Source organism: Lampris incognitus, chromosome 4 (assembly GCF_029633865.1).
Source record: "Lampris incognitus isolate fLamInc1 chromosome 4, fLamInc1.hap2, whole genome shotgun sequence".
Classification (NCBI taxonomy): Eukaryota; Metazoa; Chordata; class Actinopteri; order Lampriformes; family Lampridae; genus Lampris; species Lampris incognitus.
Genome location: NC_079214.1, coordinates 57,668,942 through 57,686,728, shown reverse-complemented (window position 1 = coordinate 57,686,728; position 17,787 = coordinate 57,668,942). Strand labels below are relative to the sequence as shown.

Sequence of the window (17,787 nt, the reverse complement as noted above, 5' to 3'; positions counted from 1 at the left end):
TAGGACTTTTAAAAGTCTTCCAGTGTGTTCCTGGTTTAACACAAACCACACACCTTCTCTAAGTGGGGACTCCCAGTGCTTAACAAAAGTCTGTTTAATGGGACTTCCCAGTGTTCGCCTCAATTTTACCTCTGTGGCTCCATCAACATGGCTGGACATCTGAACAGATCTCCGAACACGAGTTGAAACTCAAATTCAAAACTGCGGTTGAGAAGTACTGAGGTTCAGGAGGACTCAACTGTCTTAATAGGGACAGGTGCCAGCTGTGAAAACTGAAGTCTAGACTAGCGGTTCATAAAAAAAGAAAATAATAATTAGCCCAGTGCTTAAACAAAACAAGATTATCACTGCAGAGAAATAGGACCAAAATTAGCCTCCGATCAATTTTTTTTCTGCACCAAGATCATCATTGAAAACAGAACAGACACCCTCTTGGTTTTTTCTACAATATGACTCATAACCCATCAAACTTAGATGACGGCCAAAGGAGAAAACAGAGAGGGAGGTTATTAGGTGTGTTAAAACTGATATTATGTAGTTCAGTGAATTATTGAAATCAGCTATATTATGACCAGTCCTGGGTACGACGTTAAACTGCAACCGTCGGGTCGTCGGCGACTAAACCGGCACCCCCACTTCAACCCTTGGGTTGTTGTGAGGAGGGTGTGTGGACACCCAGCAGGACTAAAAACAAAACCTGTCAAAGGGCGGATGAGTTCCTCTGTGAACCAACGGCCATCCATACCTGGAGAGGAGATAGGGACCACCAGGTACTCCCCCTACTGAAACACAATGATGACTCAACCTGCTGAGGCATCAGCTGTGCTCCTACGACCTCCATAGGTTACGGAACTGATCATGATGATGAGGATATTATGACATCCCTACATATATCTGCAAAAAAACTAAGCTATCAGCCAAAAATCCAAGAACCAAATACATCCAATACATCTGAAAAACAAAATTACAACTATCAAATGTACATTATAGCAAAGCTGCAATCCCAAAGATCCCTGTTTTTTCCTGACACAGATGTTAATTGTAATTGTGGAGGTGCTTCGCAATCAACATCCCAGGATGTATTCAAACTCAGTCACCAGTGATATTATGTCAACAATTTCCCTATCACAAGACAGACAATACGAGGTCAAGTCTGGGTTTGAACTACTGATGTTGTCGTAACTGTTGGTAGAGGTCTGCATATCTGCTTGTCAGGCACAATGAGTTGGGCTCCTACTCAAACTTACCTCTTCCTGTCTTTTCTTCCACATGTGGCTGGTATGCTGAAGACGTTAAATGCTACGAGCTTTCCCAGAAAAGTTGTACCTAACGGTAACGACTATAATGACTCCAAAGGGGTATATGATTTGGATATTTAAGTAGAATGTATCGAAAAATGTATTCAAAAAATATGTTTCTTTGCATGTAAATCTCCAGGACTGCAGTTTCAAGACCTCAGCCAAGGTATATTTGACAGGGGTCTTTATGAAAGACTTTAGCTGGAATTTTATTTTGGGGGGGGGGGATTCCTCTCCCCCCTTTTTCTCCCCAATTGTATCCGGCCAATTACCCCACTCTTCTGAGCTGTCCCGGTCTCTGCACCACCCCTCTTGTCGAGCCGGGGAGTGCTGCAGACTACCACATCTCCCCTCTGATACACGTGGAGTTGCCAGCCGCTTCTTCTGACCTGACAGTGAGAAGTTTCGCCAGGGGGACGTAGCACGTGGGAGGATCAAGCTATCCCCCCCAGTTCCCCCTCCCTCCTGAACAGGTGCCCCGACCGACCAGAGGAGGCGCTAGGGCAGCGACCAGGACACATACCCACAGTCGGCTTCCCACCCGCAGACATGGCCAATGGTAACATGGGGATTTGAACCGACGATCCCCGTGTTCGTAGGCAACGGAATAGACCGCTACGCTACCCAGACGCATAGCTGGAAATTTTGAACTGAACAAAAGCACTTATGAGAAACAACAATGAAAAAAGTATGTTTATGTTGAGAAGTCCAGCTCACCAATGAGAAGGAGCGTTCCAACAGCCAACCCACCACCTGTTAGTGAAGACAAAGGAAACAAGAGTCATCAGTGTAGTGCAAATACAAAATGTAGTTCCCTTTCAACTTCAATAGGCCTTAACTGCCATTTGCCATGATGTAAAGTACAAAATAAGTACTAGCTGAATATAGTGTTTTGCTGAATGTTGTTGTTTTTTATGCTCTCTAGTAAGTTTTACTTGTGACTTGGGAAGCATGTGTGAAACAATTAAAAAGTTAGCTCATAAAGTCAAATTAACCAAGTTGGTCCGCTGACTTTAAACGCATGATTAAGCCAAGCCCATTCTGACTCAAGCAGTAAGGACAGCAATACTGCCTGCAGGATTTCTGTCCTCATTGCTTCCAGCCCATTACACAGTGCATTGCACACCATTTGCTACACAGGTATGAAAAAAGTAATGGCCCAGCCTTGACCGGGCTCTTGAGTGCTCACACTTCGTAACAGCGGACGTCTTCAAATGTTTATCACTCAGGCAGTTTTGTTTTAACTGATGAAAAATTAAAGGAATTAAGCGTTTCATAAGGAAAACATCTGAAAAGCACTTTATGCTCATGGTGCCCTTATGCTACCTACAGATGGGGTGTTTATGTCTGTAAAATGTAGATACAAAAGCAGTTGTCTCAAATAAATACAGACCACCTTTTGTTATCTTGACCATAGTTTTCAAAATGGGGGTCCAGAAGCAGCTTAGACTAACATAAACCATATACTGGGGTACGTACAACACATCCTATTGATCTAGGATAGAGGCCATTTGCACATTCACCCTCATTTGATGATTTTCAATGGCTAATTCTATATCTCACAAAACATTAAAGAATTACAAGATTCAATTTTCACTTGACTGGAGTGTGCATTGTTTGAGCCCAATTCAATATCTTAATGAAACATATTCCACAGTCCACCTTATAACACCCAAAACAACAAAACATCCATCCATCCATTATCCAAACTGCTTATCCTTACTCAGGGTCGCGGGGATGCTGGAGCCTATCTCAGCAGTCACTGGGCAGCAGGCGGGGAGACACCCTGCCAGGCCATCACAGGGCCCACACACACACACACACACACACACACACACACACACACACACACACACACACACACACACACACACACACACACACACACACACACCTAGGGGCAATTTAGTACCGCCAATTCACCTGGCCTACATGTCTTTGGACTGTGGAAAAAAACCAGAGCACTAGGAGGAAACCCACGTAGACACAGGGAGAACATGCAAACTCCACACAGAGGAAGACCTGGGATGACCCCCCAAAGTTGGACTACCCAGGGGCTTGAACCCAGGACCTTCTTGCTGTGAGGCAACCACACTAACCACTGCGCCACCAACAACAGAACAACCAGATATAAAACAGTTTCTTTCCACGGGCTGTTATTCAAATGAAAGCTTAACACTGTCAAATAAATCCAGCCATTTTGTATATACTGTACTATACATTGTATGTATACTGGTACACTCTGTCATGTCCATCTACCCCAGGCATGTATGTAAGTAACCAGCTAACATCTATTTCAGCATCTCTGATATATTCTCTGCACCATTACACTTTATCACCTCTTATTTCGTCTGTATATAGTCAATCCTTTTGTATATATCGGAAGATTGTTGTGTTGTTGTTATTCTATGTTTGGTACACTGAGAGAGCTATGAAACCAGAGTCAAATTCCATGTATGAGCAAACTTGCATGGGCAATAAAATCTGATTCTGATAAAACAGGCCTGACTTTTGTTGTTGTACTGTTATGTGTGTATTGTCATTGTTTACCTGTGCTCTGCGGCGAGCCAAATTTCCCCCAGTGGGACAATAAGTACTGAACTGAACATTTTAAGGGGTAAGTTCTTGACTGCACGTCTTCTCGGGGAAAACGACCCACCTGAAACCAAAGCTTTATGATCCCCAGATTTGAATGACCGCTTGCTAAATGATTACATCTAATTCGGACCCCTACCCAACAAAGTGAAGATCAATATTTAATAGTGTATATCACACTCACATTCACAAAAGTTATATCCTATTTACCTCACTGCATGCCCAATGTGTCTTCATGTCATGTCAAGTCAAGAGAAGTGGTACTTGACAACTTTTAAACTTCAGTTCACAGTTACAATCTACAATTATGGGCTGTATTGTCATTTTATGTAAAGCACATTTGCCCTGTGTATGAAATGTGCTATATAAATAAAGTTTGACTTGACTTGTACTCATTTCCCTCCCATTAGTTATTGTTTTAGAGAGAATCAAAGAAAGTTAAATCAGACATAAAGACTTTAAGAGAGAATATGAAGTCCAAATCAACCAAACATTTAGGCAAATTTGGCACTAATTTTTCCATGTTTATTAGCAAGCATGCATTCATCTTCAAACATGCATGACTGAAGACACTATCCAAACTGTGAAGACTTCACTGTGACAATAAAAATCTTAATGCCTCACAGAGAAGCAGCTATTTAAATAAAGTTTTAGCTTTGAAAAGAGACTGCTTGCTTCCATCCCCATTATTCTGTTTATTTATTTATTTTGGTTGAGAGCTTTGGAGGAGGTGGGCCATTTCTAAAGGTTGAAATTTTATTGAAATGAGATCCAGTTTGTGGATCGTATGTATGCCAATTTAACACGTTTACTGTAAAAATACGAATAGGCTTTAAGTCATGGTTTTATGTTTGCTGATAAGCAGAGGTTATTTAACTGTCAAAATTAGCAGAGGTATAGCACTTCAGATTCTCTCCAGTACAGAGAGAGTTGATGAATGGCACACATCAGAGCAGGCACACTTTTTTCCTGAGATGAAGAAAAGTGTAATCTGCATTTTGGGTCGGTCTACTTTTAAATTTGTATATTTTTATCCTTAATCTGTCATAGCCACAACTTCAGCTCCAACGTAAGAGAACAAAAGTCCTTCAATTCCCATGATTGATGAAAATTTCAGGCTTGCACCCATTCATCCATTAAAAAAAAAACAATTTTCAAAGCCACACACAAGAGAAACGGGCCTCTAACCTGTAAACACAAAATCTAAAAGGTCCAAGCAAGGGAATTACATATTTTGGAAAAGGCACACGCAAAGTCCTGTCTCCTGACATATTGTGCACACATCGCCCATTCGGAGTGAATAAAGCAGCTGTGAGTTTTGCATCTTGAGTTACAATTTGGTTGATAGATGTGGAGCGACAGTGAATACAAAGTACCCTGTTTCCTTCTGTTGGACAAATAAATCAAGTGCATCTAACACTACACTGGGAAAACAACGGTGTTTAAGCTAACTAGCCTGGCTAGGTAAGAACAAGCACACCGACCTATTAAATAGTCCAGTGACGTGACACCGGTCGAAACTATAAGCTGTCCATTTTGAACCGATGGTCTGGTACCAGGTATCGAAACTAACTTGCTTCTGGTTTTCTTCTGAAAGCTAGTTGTATTGACGAGCGAACGCTCCACTGAGAGTTTACCCACGGCGTTCATGGGAGCTGCCATGCTGTTTGCAACATGGTAACGCGTATCGTGTTTTGGAACGTATTGACCAATCAGAGAAGAGTTTACGCAGACTTGACCAATGAAGCCAGTGGTTGTTAGAGGGTGACTTTCGGAAGCTGTCAAAGAGGAAGCTCGGGCTGTCATAGTAAAAGTGCACCGGGGCATTGAACCGGACAGTTAATTGGTGAGTAAACTCTACTGTTCATTTTAACGGATAATATGCCACTTTCCCCTGATAGTTACCATAGTTTTAATCATGTTCCTGTCCTCGACTAAAGCTTGGACGTGAAATATATAGTTATTTTTTCTGAATTGTCTGTACACAGACTGCTAGCGTTGGCTTACAACGGACACGGCCTGTGCAAATCTCCGTGTTTACTTGCGGCAGAATCTGAAAGTGGATGTGTCACATTTCAGAAAAGTGAAATAAAAACGAATTATTATTAGCACGAAAACCATAAGGACTTTTGGTAACGCTTTATATTAAGTGAAAGTAATTAGTGTTAGTTAATATGTAATGAGGCCCTTAAAAGTCCTTATAACATGCTTATTATCGTTATTATGTGTTAATTAGCCTATAATAAGCATGAGTTAATAGGTAACAAGGCCCTTATAAGGAATAACGTTTGCATTTTGTGGACTATAAAAATTCTTTTAATAACGTTTAATCACGAGGGTCCTTAGATGCAACGTGCAAAGTTTTATGCAGATTGGATTTACAACCTGAGAAGTGAAAAGGTAGGTTTTGCATATTTTGCAAGCGCCACCTAGTGGCTCAAAACGTGTTTATGAAGCTATTATTAACACTTATATAGTCTTATTAACACATAATAATGTTGATAAGCATATAATATGGGGCGGCATGGCTCAGGAGGTAGAGCGGGTCGTCTAGTAATCGGAAGGTCGCTGATTCGATCCCCGGCTCCTCCAGAGGGAATGCCGAAGTGTCCTTGAGCAAAAAACTGAACCCGTAACTGCTCCTGATGAGCCGGTTGGTAGCTTGCATGGCAGCCTCCACCATTAGTAGATGAATGTGTGTGTGAATGGGTGAATGTGAGGCATACACTGTAATGTGTTTTGAGTGTTTGGTAGACTAGAAAAGCACTATATAAATGCAGTCCATTTACCATTTAATATGAATTTATAAGGGCCTTACTATTTATTAACTAACACTTACTATATGCACTTAATGTAAAGCATTACCAGACTTTTTTAGCAATATATACATAGTTATATATCTATTGTCACATTGAACTATACGATAATGACAAGTGTATGTATATAATGTGTATGTATAATAATAATAATAATAATAATAGTAATCAAAAACTATTTATATAGCACTTTTCTAAACTAGGTTACAAAGTGCTTCACAGAACAGGTTAACACACACACATACACACACACACACATGCACACAAAAACATTTCATCCAGATACAATACCATTGAAAGATGATATGCGTTAGTCTAATATTGAATTATTGCCCAGCCCTAATACAAACGAGATCATGGCAGAGTAGAGTGCCATTGAAAGTCCTAACATCACACTTGTTAAGATGCCCCATCTTGAATTTTAATCATATCAAGTTTAACCAATTTCCCCTCGGGGATGAATAAAGTATTCTGATTCTGATTCTGATAGACAAGAATGGTAAATGTCTGAGGGGTGAGAGGGACAAACTACGTATAATGCTGCATGCAAACTAATGCCTCTATTGGGCGTCTCCAGGAATTTTTAACTGGGGTGCCTCAGGTGAGACAAGAGCTTATTTAGAGTGTATGGCTTTTGGATGTGTTAAATAGCCCTGATTCATATAATTGTGTCAAGGTATGCTAGCTTATAATAGCTATAGTAGCTATGAGAGACCATAAAAATGTAAACAAGACTATTGACACATCATAAACTGTACTTTATAGACAGCAAGTCTAGTTATGAGCTATGTGTACAGGTCATAACTGCAACAAATAATACCATAATATATTAACCTTGTGGCAGTAGTACTGTAATAGATCTCAAATATTTTCATCCTGGAACTAATGCGTCAACTCAAATTGCAACCTAGTATAAACTTGTAGACGGAATTCTTAGAAGCAGTTACTGTATCCTTCGCTTGACTTGAACTTCTTAGGCTGGGTATGTGGATTAAAGAGTAACTAAACACCAGACCAATTTAGTGAGTTTGCTGACATCTGCAGGTTAAACAACATCTGAGGTTAAAAGCATGCCAGGGTCTCATGTAAGCATAGCAGGACTAACACTGCAACAATTAAAAGAACATGGAGCTTGTTTGATTTAGCCTAGCCAGAACACCTATCAGCACTGTCAGACAGACAGACAGACAGACAGACAGAGCCAGCACTAACATTTGTCAGCAGTACTTTCCGTGCTGGTTCTTTGGTACATCTACATCGAATAGACCCATTATTAATTTTATTAGCTTCAGTTGCATTTATCCTGCTATGCTAACGTCACATATGAAGCACCAAGGCCAGCCTGGCATGCTTTTAACCTTTTACATGGTTTTAACCTGTGGATGTCAGCAAACTCACTAAAATGGTCTGGTTTTTAGTTGCTCTTTAAAGGATTTAAAGTCTGTAAATGCATCACCAACCATTCCTTTTAATGGCCTGTGCACAGTATCTTAGAACTACACACTGCTGGGACATGTCTTTCACTTAAATTGATGAAACTACTACTACTATTACTTTTGGCTGCTCCTGTTAGGGGTCGCCACAGCGGATCATCCGTTTCCATCTCTTCTTGTCCTTTGCATCTTCCTCTGTCATGCCGGCCACCTGCATGTCCTCCCTCACCACGTCCATAAATCTCCTCTTTGGCCTTCTTCTTGTCTGGCAGCTCTAACTTCCACATCCTTCTCATCTTCATGCTGTAGCTGATCAACTTTATACCTCTGTAGTTGCTACAGCTCTGCACATCACTCTTATTCTTGAAAATTGGTACCACTATACTTCTTCTCCACTCCTCAGGCATCCTCTCACTTTCCAAGATTGTGTTAAACAATCTAGTTAAAAACTCTATTGTCATCTCTCCTAAACATCTCCATGCCTCCACAGGTATTTCATCCGGACCAACTGCCTTCCCACTCTTCATAGCTGCCCTCACTTCCTCCTTGCTAATTCACTGCACTTCCATATTCACTATCCCCACATCATCCAACCATCTCTCGCTCTCATTTTCTTCATTCATCAGCCCCTCAAAGTACTCCTTCCACCTTCTCAACACATTCTCCTCGCTTGTCAGCACATTTTCATCTCTATCCTCCATCACCCTAACCTGCTGCACATCCTTCCCAGCTCTGTCCAACCTCTCATACAACTCACAAACACCGTTTCCTTTGCCTTCACCACCTCTCTCTTCACTTTACACCGCATCTCCTTTTACTCCTGTCTGCTTTCATCATCTCTCTGATGATCCCACTTCTTCTAGCACACTTAAATTGATGAAACTTTCAAATAGTTTTTTCTTTTCTGAAATGTGTGATCATTGTAAACCATAATCATTGGGCCTCATTCATCAATCGTTCATATGTACAAATTTGTTTTTACACACCCATGGAATGTTTTAGCTCTCAAGATTGTCTGATAGTCATAAGCAAAGCCTGATGATTATTTGTAATTCTTTCCCCCAAACGTCTATTGTCTACCCCTTGCAATGAACAATCACCCTGGTTTGCAAAGACATCACTGTTAGCCAATTGGTGTCTAAATTTAGGGGTTGTCCAGGTTCTACAATGGTCTCTGAGACAAACTTCAGGGCTAAAAAATTCCACGGGGTATGTAAGAATAAATTTGTACGTACGAATGATTGAAGAATGAAGCCCGTTGTCTTTTAGTGAAAGTTATCTATTTCTACAACATAAGAAGATACACTGAACAAATGGCTGTTTATTCAGTAGGATATGAGTGAATTCACCATCCTGCAATACTTTCTTAGAAGCATACCAGCTCTGGAACTCCAGATGTACCTGGAAAGCTAGCTTAACAAGTGTAACTAGCTAGCTAATGTGACACTGGTGTAGGTTCACACTTCTAGCTATTGTAGTTAGCTTGGCTACCCTGTCCTTCTTAGCAAAAGGCCAACAAGACAACTGAAAAATGTAAATATACTATTGATATTATGCCAAGTACAATACCATGTGAACATCAGAGTACAAGGTTAAACTTGAAAGTGTTTCAATACAACTCATATTTATGTATGTATATATGTATGTATGTATGTATGTATGTATGTATGTATGTATGTATGTATGTATGTATAAAAATCTCCCTCTCATCCTTTTCTTGGGTGGTGTATGTCTCCCTCTAGCTTGGGTCCTCTACCAAAGGCCTGGGACTTTTTAGGTTCTGTGCAGTATTTTACTGTTCACAGTACTGTACTCTTCTGGACAGAGACCTCAGATGTTGTTCCTGGAATCTGCTGGAGCCACTCACCCAGTTTGGGGATCACAGCCCCTAGTTCTCCTATTACCACTGGGACTACTGTGGATTTCACCTTCCACATCTGTTCTAGTTCTTCCTTCCGCCCTTGGTATTTCTCTCGCTTCTCATGGTCTTTTTTCTTGATGTTGCCATCGGTTGGGATTGCTACATCGATCACTACTGCTGTCTTCTGTTCCTTGTCAACCACCAGAATGTCTGGTTGGTTAGCCAGCACCTGATTGTCAGTCTGGAAATTGAAGTCCCACGGGATCTTAGCTCTGCTATTCTTAACCACCTTTGGTTAAGAGTGTCTCCCATTTGGACTTGGGGACTTCCAGTCTGTATTCAGTACAGATATTCCTGTATACTATCCCAGCCACTTGGTTATGCCTTACAGAGTACACTTTCCCAGCTGGCATTTTTACACCCTGCTACTGAGTTCTGGACTCTCTCAGGGGCATCTTTGCACAGCCTGCATCTTGGGTCTTGTCTGGTTTGGTGTAGACCCCCGTTCCAACCAATCTGCTGCTCAGTACCTGTTCTTATGCTGCTGTGATCAGAGCCTCTGTGCTGTCCTTCAGTCCAGCCTTTCTAGTCACTGGTAGGATTTCTCAATATCAGACACATCTTCTATCTGTCGATGGTACATCCCATGGAGGGGCTTGGTCTTCCATGATACCTCCTCTTGTGCTTCCTCCCCACTCTCTATCTTCTACTGCCTGAGGTACTCACTCAGCAGTTTGTTGTCCTGGGGGGGGGCTCTTTCTGATATACTTGTGGATTTTCCTTGTTTCATCATCAATAGTGGCTCTAACACTCACTAACCCTCTGCCCCTATCTTTTCGCTTATCGTACCATCTAAGGCTGCTGGACTTTGGGTGGAACCTTCCATGTATTGTGAGGAGTTTCTGTGTCTTGATATCTATGGCCTTTATCTGCTCCTTTATTCCAGCAGGGTATCTGATAACTGGTAGGGCATATGTGTTCATGGCTAGGATGTTATTCTTCCTATTGACCTGGCTGCTCAGAATCTACCTCACTCTCTAGAGGTATTTGGCTGTAGCTGACCTCCTTGCTGCCTCCTCGTGGTTTCCATTTGCCTGTGGAATACCCAGGTACTTGTAACTGTCCTGTATGTCTGTTATCCTGCCATCTGGTAATTCAACCCCTTCAGTCCTCACCACCTTTCCTCTTTTTGCCACTATCTGACCACACTTGTCCAGTCCGAACAACATCCCAATGTCGTTTCTGTAGATCCAGAGATGGATCAGCGAGTCAATGTCTCACTCGTTCCTGGCATACAGCTTGATGTCATCCATGTATAGAAGTTGGCTGATGGTAACTCCACTTCTGAACCTGTCCATATCCACTCTTTGTGATGATCTGACTGAGGGGGTTCAGGCCTATGCAGAACAGCAGCAGGGGATAGTGCATCACCTTGGTATATGCCACATTTGATGGTTACCTGTGTGATTGTCTTTGAGTTGGCCTCTAGTGTTGTTTTCCACTGCTGCATTGAGTTCTTAATGAAGGCTATTAGTGTCCTGTTGGCTTTGTATAGTGCCAAGCACTCCAGTGAAATCAAGTGAAGTCAACTTTATTTGTATAGCCCAATATCACAAATTACAAATTTGCCTCAAGGGGCTTTACAGCAACACAACATCCTGTCCTTAGACCCTCACATTGGATAAGAATGCGAGGGTCTCCAGTAACCACGTGTGGGGCATACAATCATAGGCTTTCTTGTAGTCAATTCAGGTTGTGCTCAGGTTGGTCTGTTTGGTCATAGAGTCTTGGGTGACTGCTCTATCAACCAGTAGCTGGTGCTTTGACCCTCTGGTGTTGTTCACGATTCCTTTCTGAGTTTCACTCATGTATTGACTTATGTGCCCATTCAGCTTAGCTGCTGTGGCCCTGACAGGATCTTCCATGTTGTGGAGAGGGAGGTTATCAGCCAGTAGTTTGAAGGTATTGTACCCTTGTGGGGATCCTTTGTGATCAGTATTGTTCACCCCTGTGTTAGCCAGTCAGGGTGAAACCCTGATATTAGCAGCTGGTTCATCTATGTCGCCAGGCTTTCATGGAGTGCCATTAGCATCTTCAGCCAGTAAGCGTGAATCATGTCAGGGCCTGCTGCAGTCCAGCTCCTCATGGTTGAGACTCGTTGTTTGATATTGGCCACTGTGATGATAACTGGTTCTTGTTCTAGGATATTACTGTGGTCTGCTCTTAGGTCCACCAGTCACTGGGCATTGATGTTGTGTGATGCCTCTTTTCCCATATATCCTTCCAGTATCGCTCAGTCTCTGCTCTGGGTGGGTTTGATATCATTCCCTTGTTACTCTGTAGCTGGGAGTGCACTTTGGATGGTTCTTTGAAGAACAGGCCATTTACTCTTTTGGCATCTGCTTCTCTAGTGTATCTCTTTGGTCTGGTGGCCAAAGCTGTGAGCCTTTGTTTGACAGTTTCCAGGGCCTCACTTATGAACATCTTGCTGTACTTCATCAGCCATGGCCTTTCTTTCATCACACCTTTCTGCACCTTTGTTAACTGGCTAAAATCGCTCCTTGATGCTTTGCTCTTAGCTTCCAGCCTTCTCTTCCATGGAGGGTACTGTTGGTGACCCTGTACCCAAGCATCTCAAGGATTATGGTTACAGTGACATATACAAGCTTGTTGGTCTCTGTTATGGTGGCAGTTGAGATGTTGCATAAGGCTGTGTTCACATCCACAAGCAGACTTTGTGATGGTACTGAGTCGTAGAAGCCAAGCCCGGGGGTTGACTTTCTTTAGCCTGACCATGATTCTCATTTGAACCTCAGTGGCTTCAGCTGTCATGGCTGGTAGGATTGTTCCAGGTGGTTGAAGTCTGTCCTCATGTATGTCCTGCCTAATGGGTGGCCATTCAGGGTGATATTCACATTCACTCAGTGACAAAGTACCATCAGAAAGCCTGCTTGCAGATGTGAACACAGCCTTACACAATATCTCAACTGCCACCATAACAGAGACCAACAAGCTTGCCACTGCAACCATAATCCTGGAGATGCTTGGATGCAGGATTAAGAACACAGGTCACTAACGGTACCCTCCATGGAAGAGAAAGCTGGAAGCTAAGAGCAAAGTAGCACAGAGCGATATTAGCCAGTTAACGCAAGTGCAGAAAGGTGTGATGAAAGAAAGGCCCTGGCTGATGAGGTACAGCAAGATGTCCATAAGTGAGGCCCTGGAAACTGCCAAACAAAGGCTCACAGCTTTGGCCACCAGGCCAAAGAGATACACTAGAGAAGCAGATGCCAAAAGAGTAAATGGCCTGTTCCTCAAAGAACCATCCAAAGTGCACTCCCAGCTGCAGAGTAACATGGGAACGATATCAGACCCACCTAGAGCAGAGACTGAGAGTTCAGTTTTGGCCTGTATGTGTGGAGTTTGCATGTTCTTCCCATGTTTTTGTGTGGGTTTCTTCTGTGTACTCCTCCCAAAGACATGCATCGTAGCTGAATTGGGCTCTCTAAAATTGGCCATAGGTATGAATGGTGTCTGAATGAATTTGTATGTGAGTCTTAAAATGGACTGGCGATCTGTTCAGGATGTCTCCCTGGACAGATCCCTTCTCTCCAGTGCCTGCTTGGACAGTCTCCAGCCCCTTGCAACCCTGAGATGGATCTTGCTGGGTATAATGAATGGATGGATCTTGACATGACCTGTTCTAATTACAGTATGTATTACAGATGATATAAACAGCAAAGGGGATTTGGCTTGAAGACATTTTCTGCGTCTTCTATAATGCATTTTGTCCTTCCCTCTCAAAAAGTTATTCCACTCACAGAGGAGATTTCTAATGAGTAAAAAAGTTTGCCTACATAGTAGGACTTTAAGAAAGGTACTAAGAGACAATATTTGTTAGGATGTTGGTGAAATTCGTCATCCGTAGCATTAAATTTCCATTTGTAATTATGAATGTCAATTATGAATGTCAATTTAAATTTGAATGAAAATTTGAACTTCCCTCTGTGTATTTGGTTTCGAAACCTCAAGGGCAAGTAATTTCAAGGGGCCAACAACTCTAAATTTGTATCTGTGTGTGTAAAAACTTATTTTTTCCTCAGCAAATCTCAGTTACACCAACATTGTTGTTGCTAAGCACTGTTTTACCTATAGGCGAAGTATTTATAAAGATTGCTATTTCAAAAGTACTGGGCTGCCTTGAAAGTGCACACAACATGATTGAGTTAGATAGGCTCCTTAGCGGTGATTTGGTTGTTTCATTCAGACCAAATGGATTTAAGGTGAATCAGAATATGGCCTCAGGAGCAGCCAGTGAGACCGAAACGTACATTTACTTGATTAATACCTGTTTGTATGTGAAAGAAAGTTTAAAGGTGGCATGGTGGCACAGTGGTTAGCGCGGTCGTCTCACAGCAAGAAGGTCCTGGGTTCGAGCCCCGGGGTAGTCCAACGTTGGAGTTTGCGTGTTCTCCCTGTGTCTGCGTGGGTTTCTTCCGGGTGCTCCGGTTTCCTCCCACAGTCCAAAGACATGTAGGTCAGGTGAATTGGCCATACTAAATTGTCCCTAGGTGTGCGTGTGTGTGTGCCCTATGATAATCTGGTAGCCTTTCCAGAGTGTCTCCCCGCCTGCCGCCCAATGACTGCTGGGATAGGCTCCCGTATCCCCGCGACCCTGAGTAAGGATAAGCAATTTGGATAATGAATGAAAAATGAATGAAGAGTTTAATGTGCGCTGGGCCTGAAATGGAAACTGTTTGAAGAGAAAGCTCTTGTAAGGTTGCAATAGCAAAGGGAGACAGACTGGAATTGGATATAGGGGCCAAGATTTCAGATTTTCCCACAAAGAAATTCTTAGGCCAGACTTAGTACCATTTGAACAGGAAAAAAAAAGACTGAATGGTTTAGGATAGGATAATATATGTGACCTCTGTATCCCCCCCCCCCTTTTTCTTTCCAATTGCATCCGGCCAATTAACCCACTCTTCCGAGCTGTCCCGGTCACTGCTCCACCCCCTCTGCCGATCCAGGGAGGGCTGCAGACTACCACGTGCCTCCTCTGATACATGTGGGGTCACCAATCGCTTCTTTTCACCTGACAGTGAGGAGTTTCTCCAGGGGGATGTAGCTTGTGGGAGGATCACGCTATTCCCCCCAGTTCCCCCTCCCCCCGAACAGACGCCCTGACTGACCAGAGGAGGCGCTAGTGCAGCGACCAGGACACATACCCAACTCCGGCTTCCCATCCGCAGACACAGCCAATTGTGGCTGTAGGACACCCGACCGAGCCAGAGGTAACACGTGGATTCGAACCGGCGATCCCCGTGTTGGTAGGCAATGGAATAGACCGCCATGCTTCCCGGACGCCCTGACCTCTGTATTTTTGTATAACCTTCGGTTTGATACCGTACTATTTTTAAGGCAGAAAATCATGATAGTGGCGCTGCCATTTACCGTTGTTGGAAAACGTGTGTTTAATACAGCTATTATATTTTAAATGGGTTTAACTTAGAGATGTCTAGAGGATTAATTATTGTTCCAATACTGTTCTTCAAAACATCCAAATTTGATCCTCTTTCACAAGACAAGATTGCAATGTATTGTCGAGAAGTGTCATCGCAGAAGTACAGTAGTCTTACTAACTGTTTTTCTAAACAATCAGATTGTGACAGCTTTAGTGTGTATTGTGAAATCCTTTAATTAACCAGGCCTAATGCTTTTAATCCATATGTGAGTAAATAAACGAAAATCCCCAACTGATAATTGTAGAATGACATTTATCTCACTGCTCAGCAGCCAAAAGGGTGATGTAAACGGCTTACAGTTTCTGCTTCACAAATCAGGTCAAATTTATTTGTACAGCCTCAAATCGCAGCCGAGTCCCAGAGGGCTTTACAATCACATCACATTCATATTAGATTTTGTAAAACTGGTAAATGGAGGAAATTATAATGCACGCCACCTGCTAACCTTAGACCCTTGATTCAGATAAGGGAAACACTCCACAGAATAATCTTTTCAGGGGGAAAAAAAATAGTAAAAACTCAGGAAGAGCATCAGGGGAGGAATCCCTCTGCCCAGGAAGGATAGGCGTTGGTGTTGGGTGGGCAGAGCAGACACGCAATACAGAATTATAATCAGCACCTGACGAGGCACTTATTGATAGCAAAACAGTACAAAATACATACGTTGAAAAACTAAGCATCTTCCCCAGGACCACACCAGACAACCTCCACAGAGCAAATCGTGAGCAAAACCCAACATAAATGGTAGATAGACGTCTCCACAGAGACCAAAGGCCCCAGGTCAGTGGGAATGCAGGATGTAGCCTGAACTGTTAAGGTGCTTACAGAGTATTGAAAACAGACGTGTATGTGTATGGATAGTCCAGCAGGATGCACATGGAATTTTACCTTTTCTAACTGAGCGTACTCAAAGCATACCAACCCCATTTAATAGACTACATTTCCCATGATATCTTGCTTGCAAAATGCAGAATGGAGTTTTTTAATTGCAGAAAATTTAATAAATAAACAAGAGGAATTAATGTGGGTCCAGGCAATGGCAAAAAGGACAGTACACGGCATCTTTTAATAGACAGCAAGAGCGAGAGAGGGTGAATTCAACATGCTGACGCTATTAAAAGACATCTCCGTCACCAGTTCCCCTGTGATCCAACATAAGACAGTGCTCGGTGTGAAACTGGCAAGCCGAGGCATATTTTGTGTGACTCAGGGTGGAGACAGGTCCATATGGACACACACACACACAAAAAGAATGCTGCTCCGACTCCCCCTAAGGGACTGTCTGCTCAGGGTCTGCTTTGACTTCATTTATGTCTGGGAGGACCCTACCGATGTCCATACACATATGTTTTTGTGGACTATGACAGCCCCACTAGAATAGGCCGGTTGCTGCTAGGTACTCACCAATCTCTAACTGAGACTGTTCACTAGCTGTACCATTTTCAGCTACTTCAATCAAAGGGAAAGAGTCCCAATTTTGTCTGTCTGTCTGTCATAATAACTGAGTAGTTTTCTATGTATCTGAAACACTGCCGAAATGGTGCAGAAAAGTGAATGAGAACTGCAACTTGTACTTCCTGATTTGCCTCTATACCGTCGGTTGGCTACATTGGAATAGGCGACACTATATAAGATGATGAGAATAACAGTGTTGTGTATGGCTGCGCGATGGCGTGTTCATGCAGCAGTTTAGTGACCTCCTTGTTTTAACTTCCTTGTGCCACTGCCCTCAGAAACGGTGCGTGATGATGACATGTTTCCAGAAAGCAACTTGTTTTATGGAAATCCCAATTTCACATTCCTGATCCGGCATTATAAACGCACAAAGTTGCCAAGTTGCATGGTAAATATTAGCCAATTCATTGCTAATGATGTGGGCAGGGTTAGCATCATGGCGTCATATAGCCAATAGCCGAGAAAGGTCAAAATGGACAGACAAGGGAATTTCCGCTGGCGGTGTGGGTTCTGTCGTAAATATTTTTGTTTCGGGCATCTGGGTAGCGTAGCGGTCTATTCCGTTGCCTACCAACACGGGGATCGCTGGTTCGAATCCCCGTGCTACCTCCGGCTTAGTCGGGCATCCCTACAGACAGAATTGGCCGTGTCTGCGGGTGGGAAGCCGGATGTGGGTACGTGTCCTGGTCACTGCACTAGCACCTCCTCTGGTTAGTCGGGGCACCTGTTTGGGGGGGAGGGGGAACTGTGGGATATAGCGTAATCCCCCCACGCACTACGTCCCCCTGGAGAAACTCCTCACTG

General features: G+C 42.9%; 1 protein-coding gene and 1 long non-coding RNA gene across 2 annotated transcripts in view; one reads left to right on the top strand and one right to left on the bottom strand.

The window, feature by feature from the left end:
- The window catches only part of elp4 (elongator acetyltransferase complex subunit 4), a 74,282-nt gene extending 68,727 nt beyond the window's left edge, over positions 1-5,555 (bottom strand). Inside the window, exons 1-2 of the mRNA XM_056278954.1 lie at positions 5,378-5,555; positions 2,016-2,051 (exon numbers count right to left, since the gene is read on the bottom strand). Coding sequence (XP_056134929.1) covers positions 2,016-2,051; positions 5,378-5,555 — 214 coding nt within the window. The remainder of the gene's footprint in view (positions 1-2,015; positions 2,052-5,377) is intronic.
- A 133-nt stretch (positions 5,556-5,688) lies between these two features.
- LOC130112140 (uncharacterized) lies at positions 5,689-15,293 on the top strand. Its single transcript, XR_008810195.1, has 3 exons — positions 5,689-5,739; positions 13,604-13,715; positions 15,106-15,293. It is a non-coding gene; the product is annotated as an uncharacterized LOC130112140 (long non-coding RNA).
- The last annotated feature ends 2,494 nt before the right edge of the window (positions 15,294-17,787 follow it).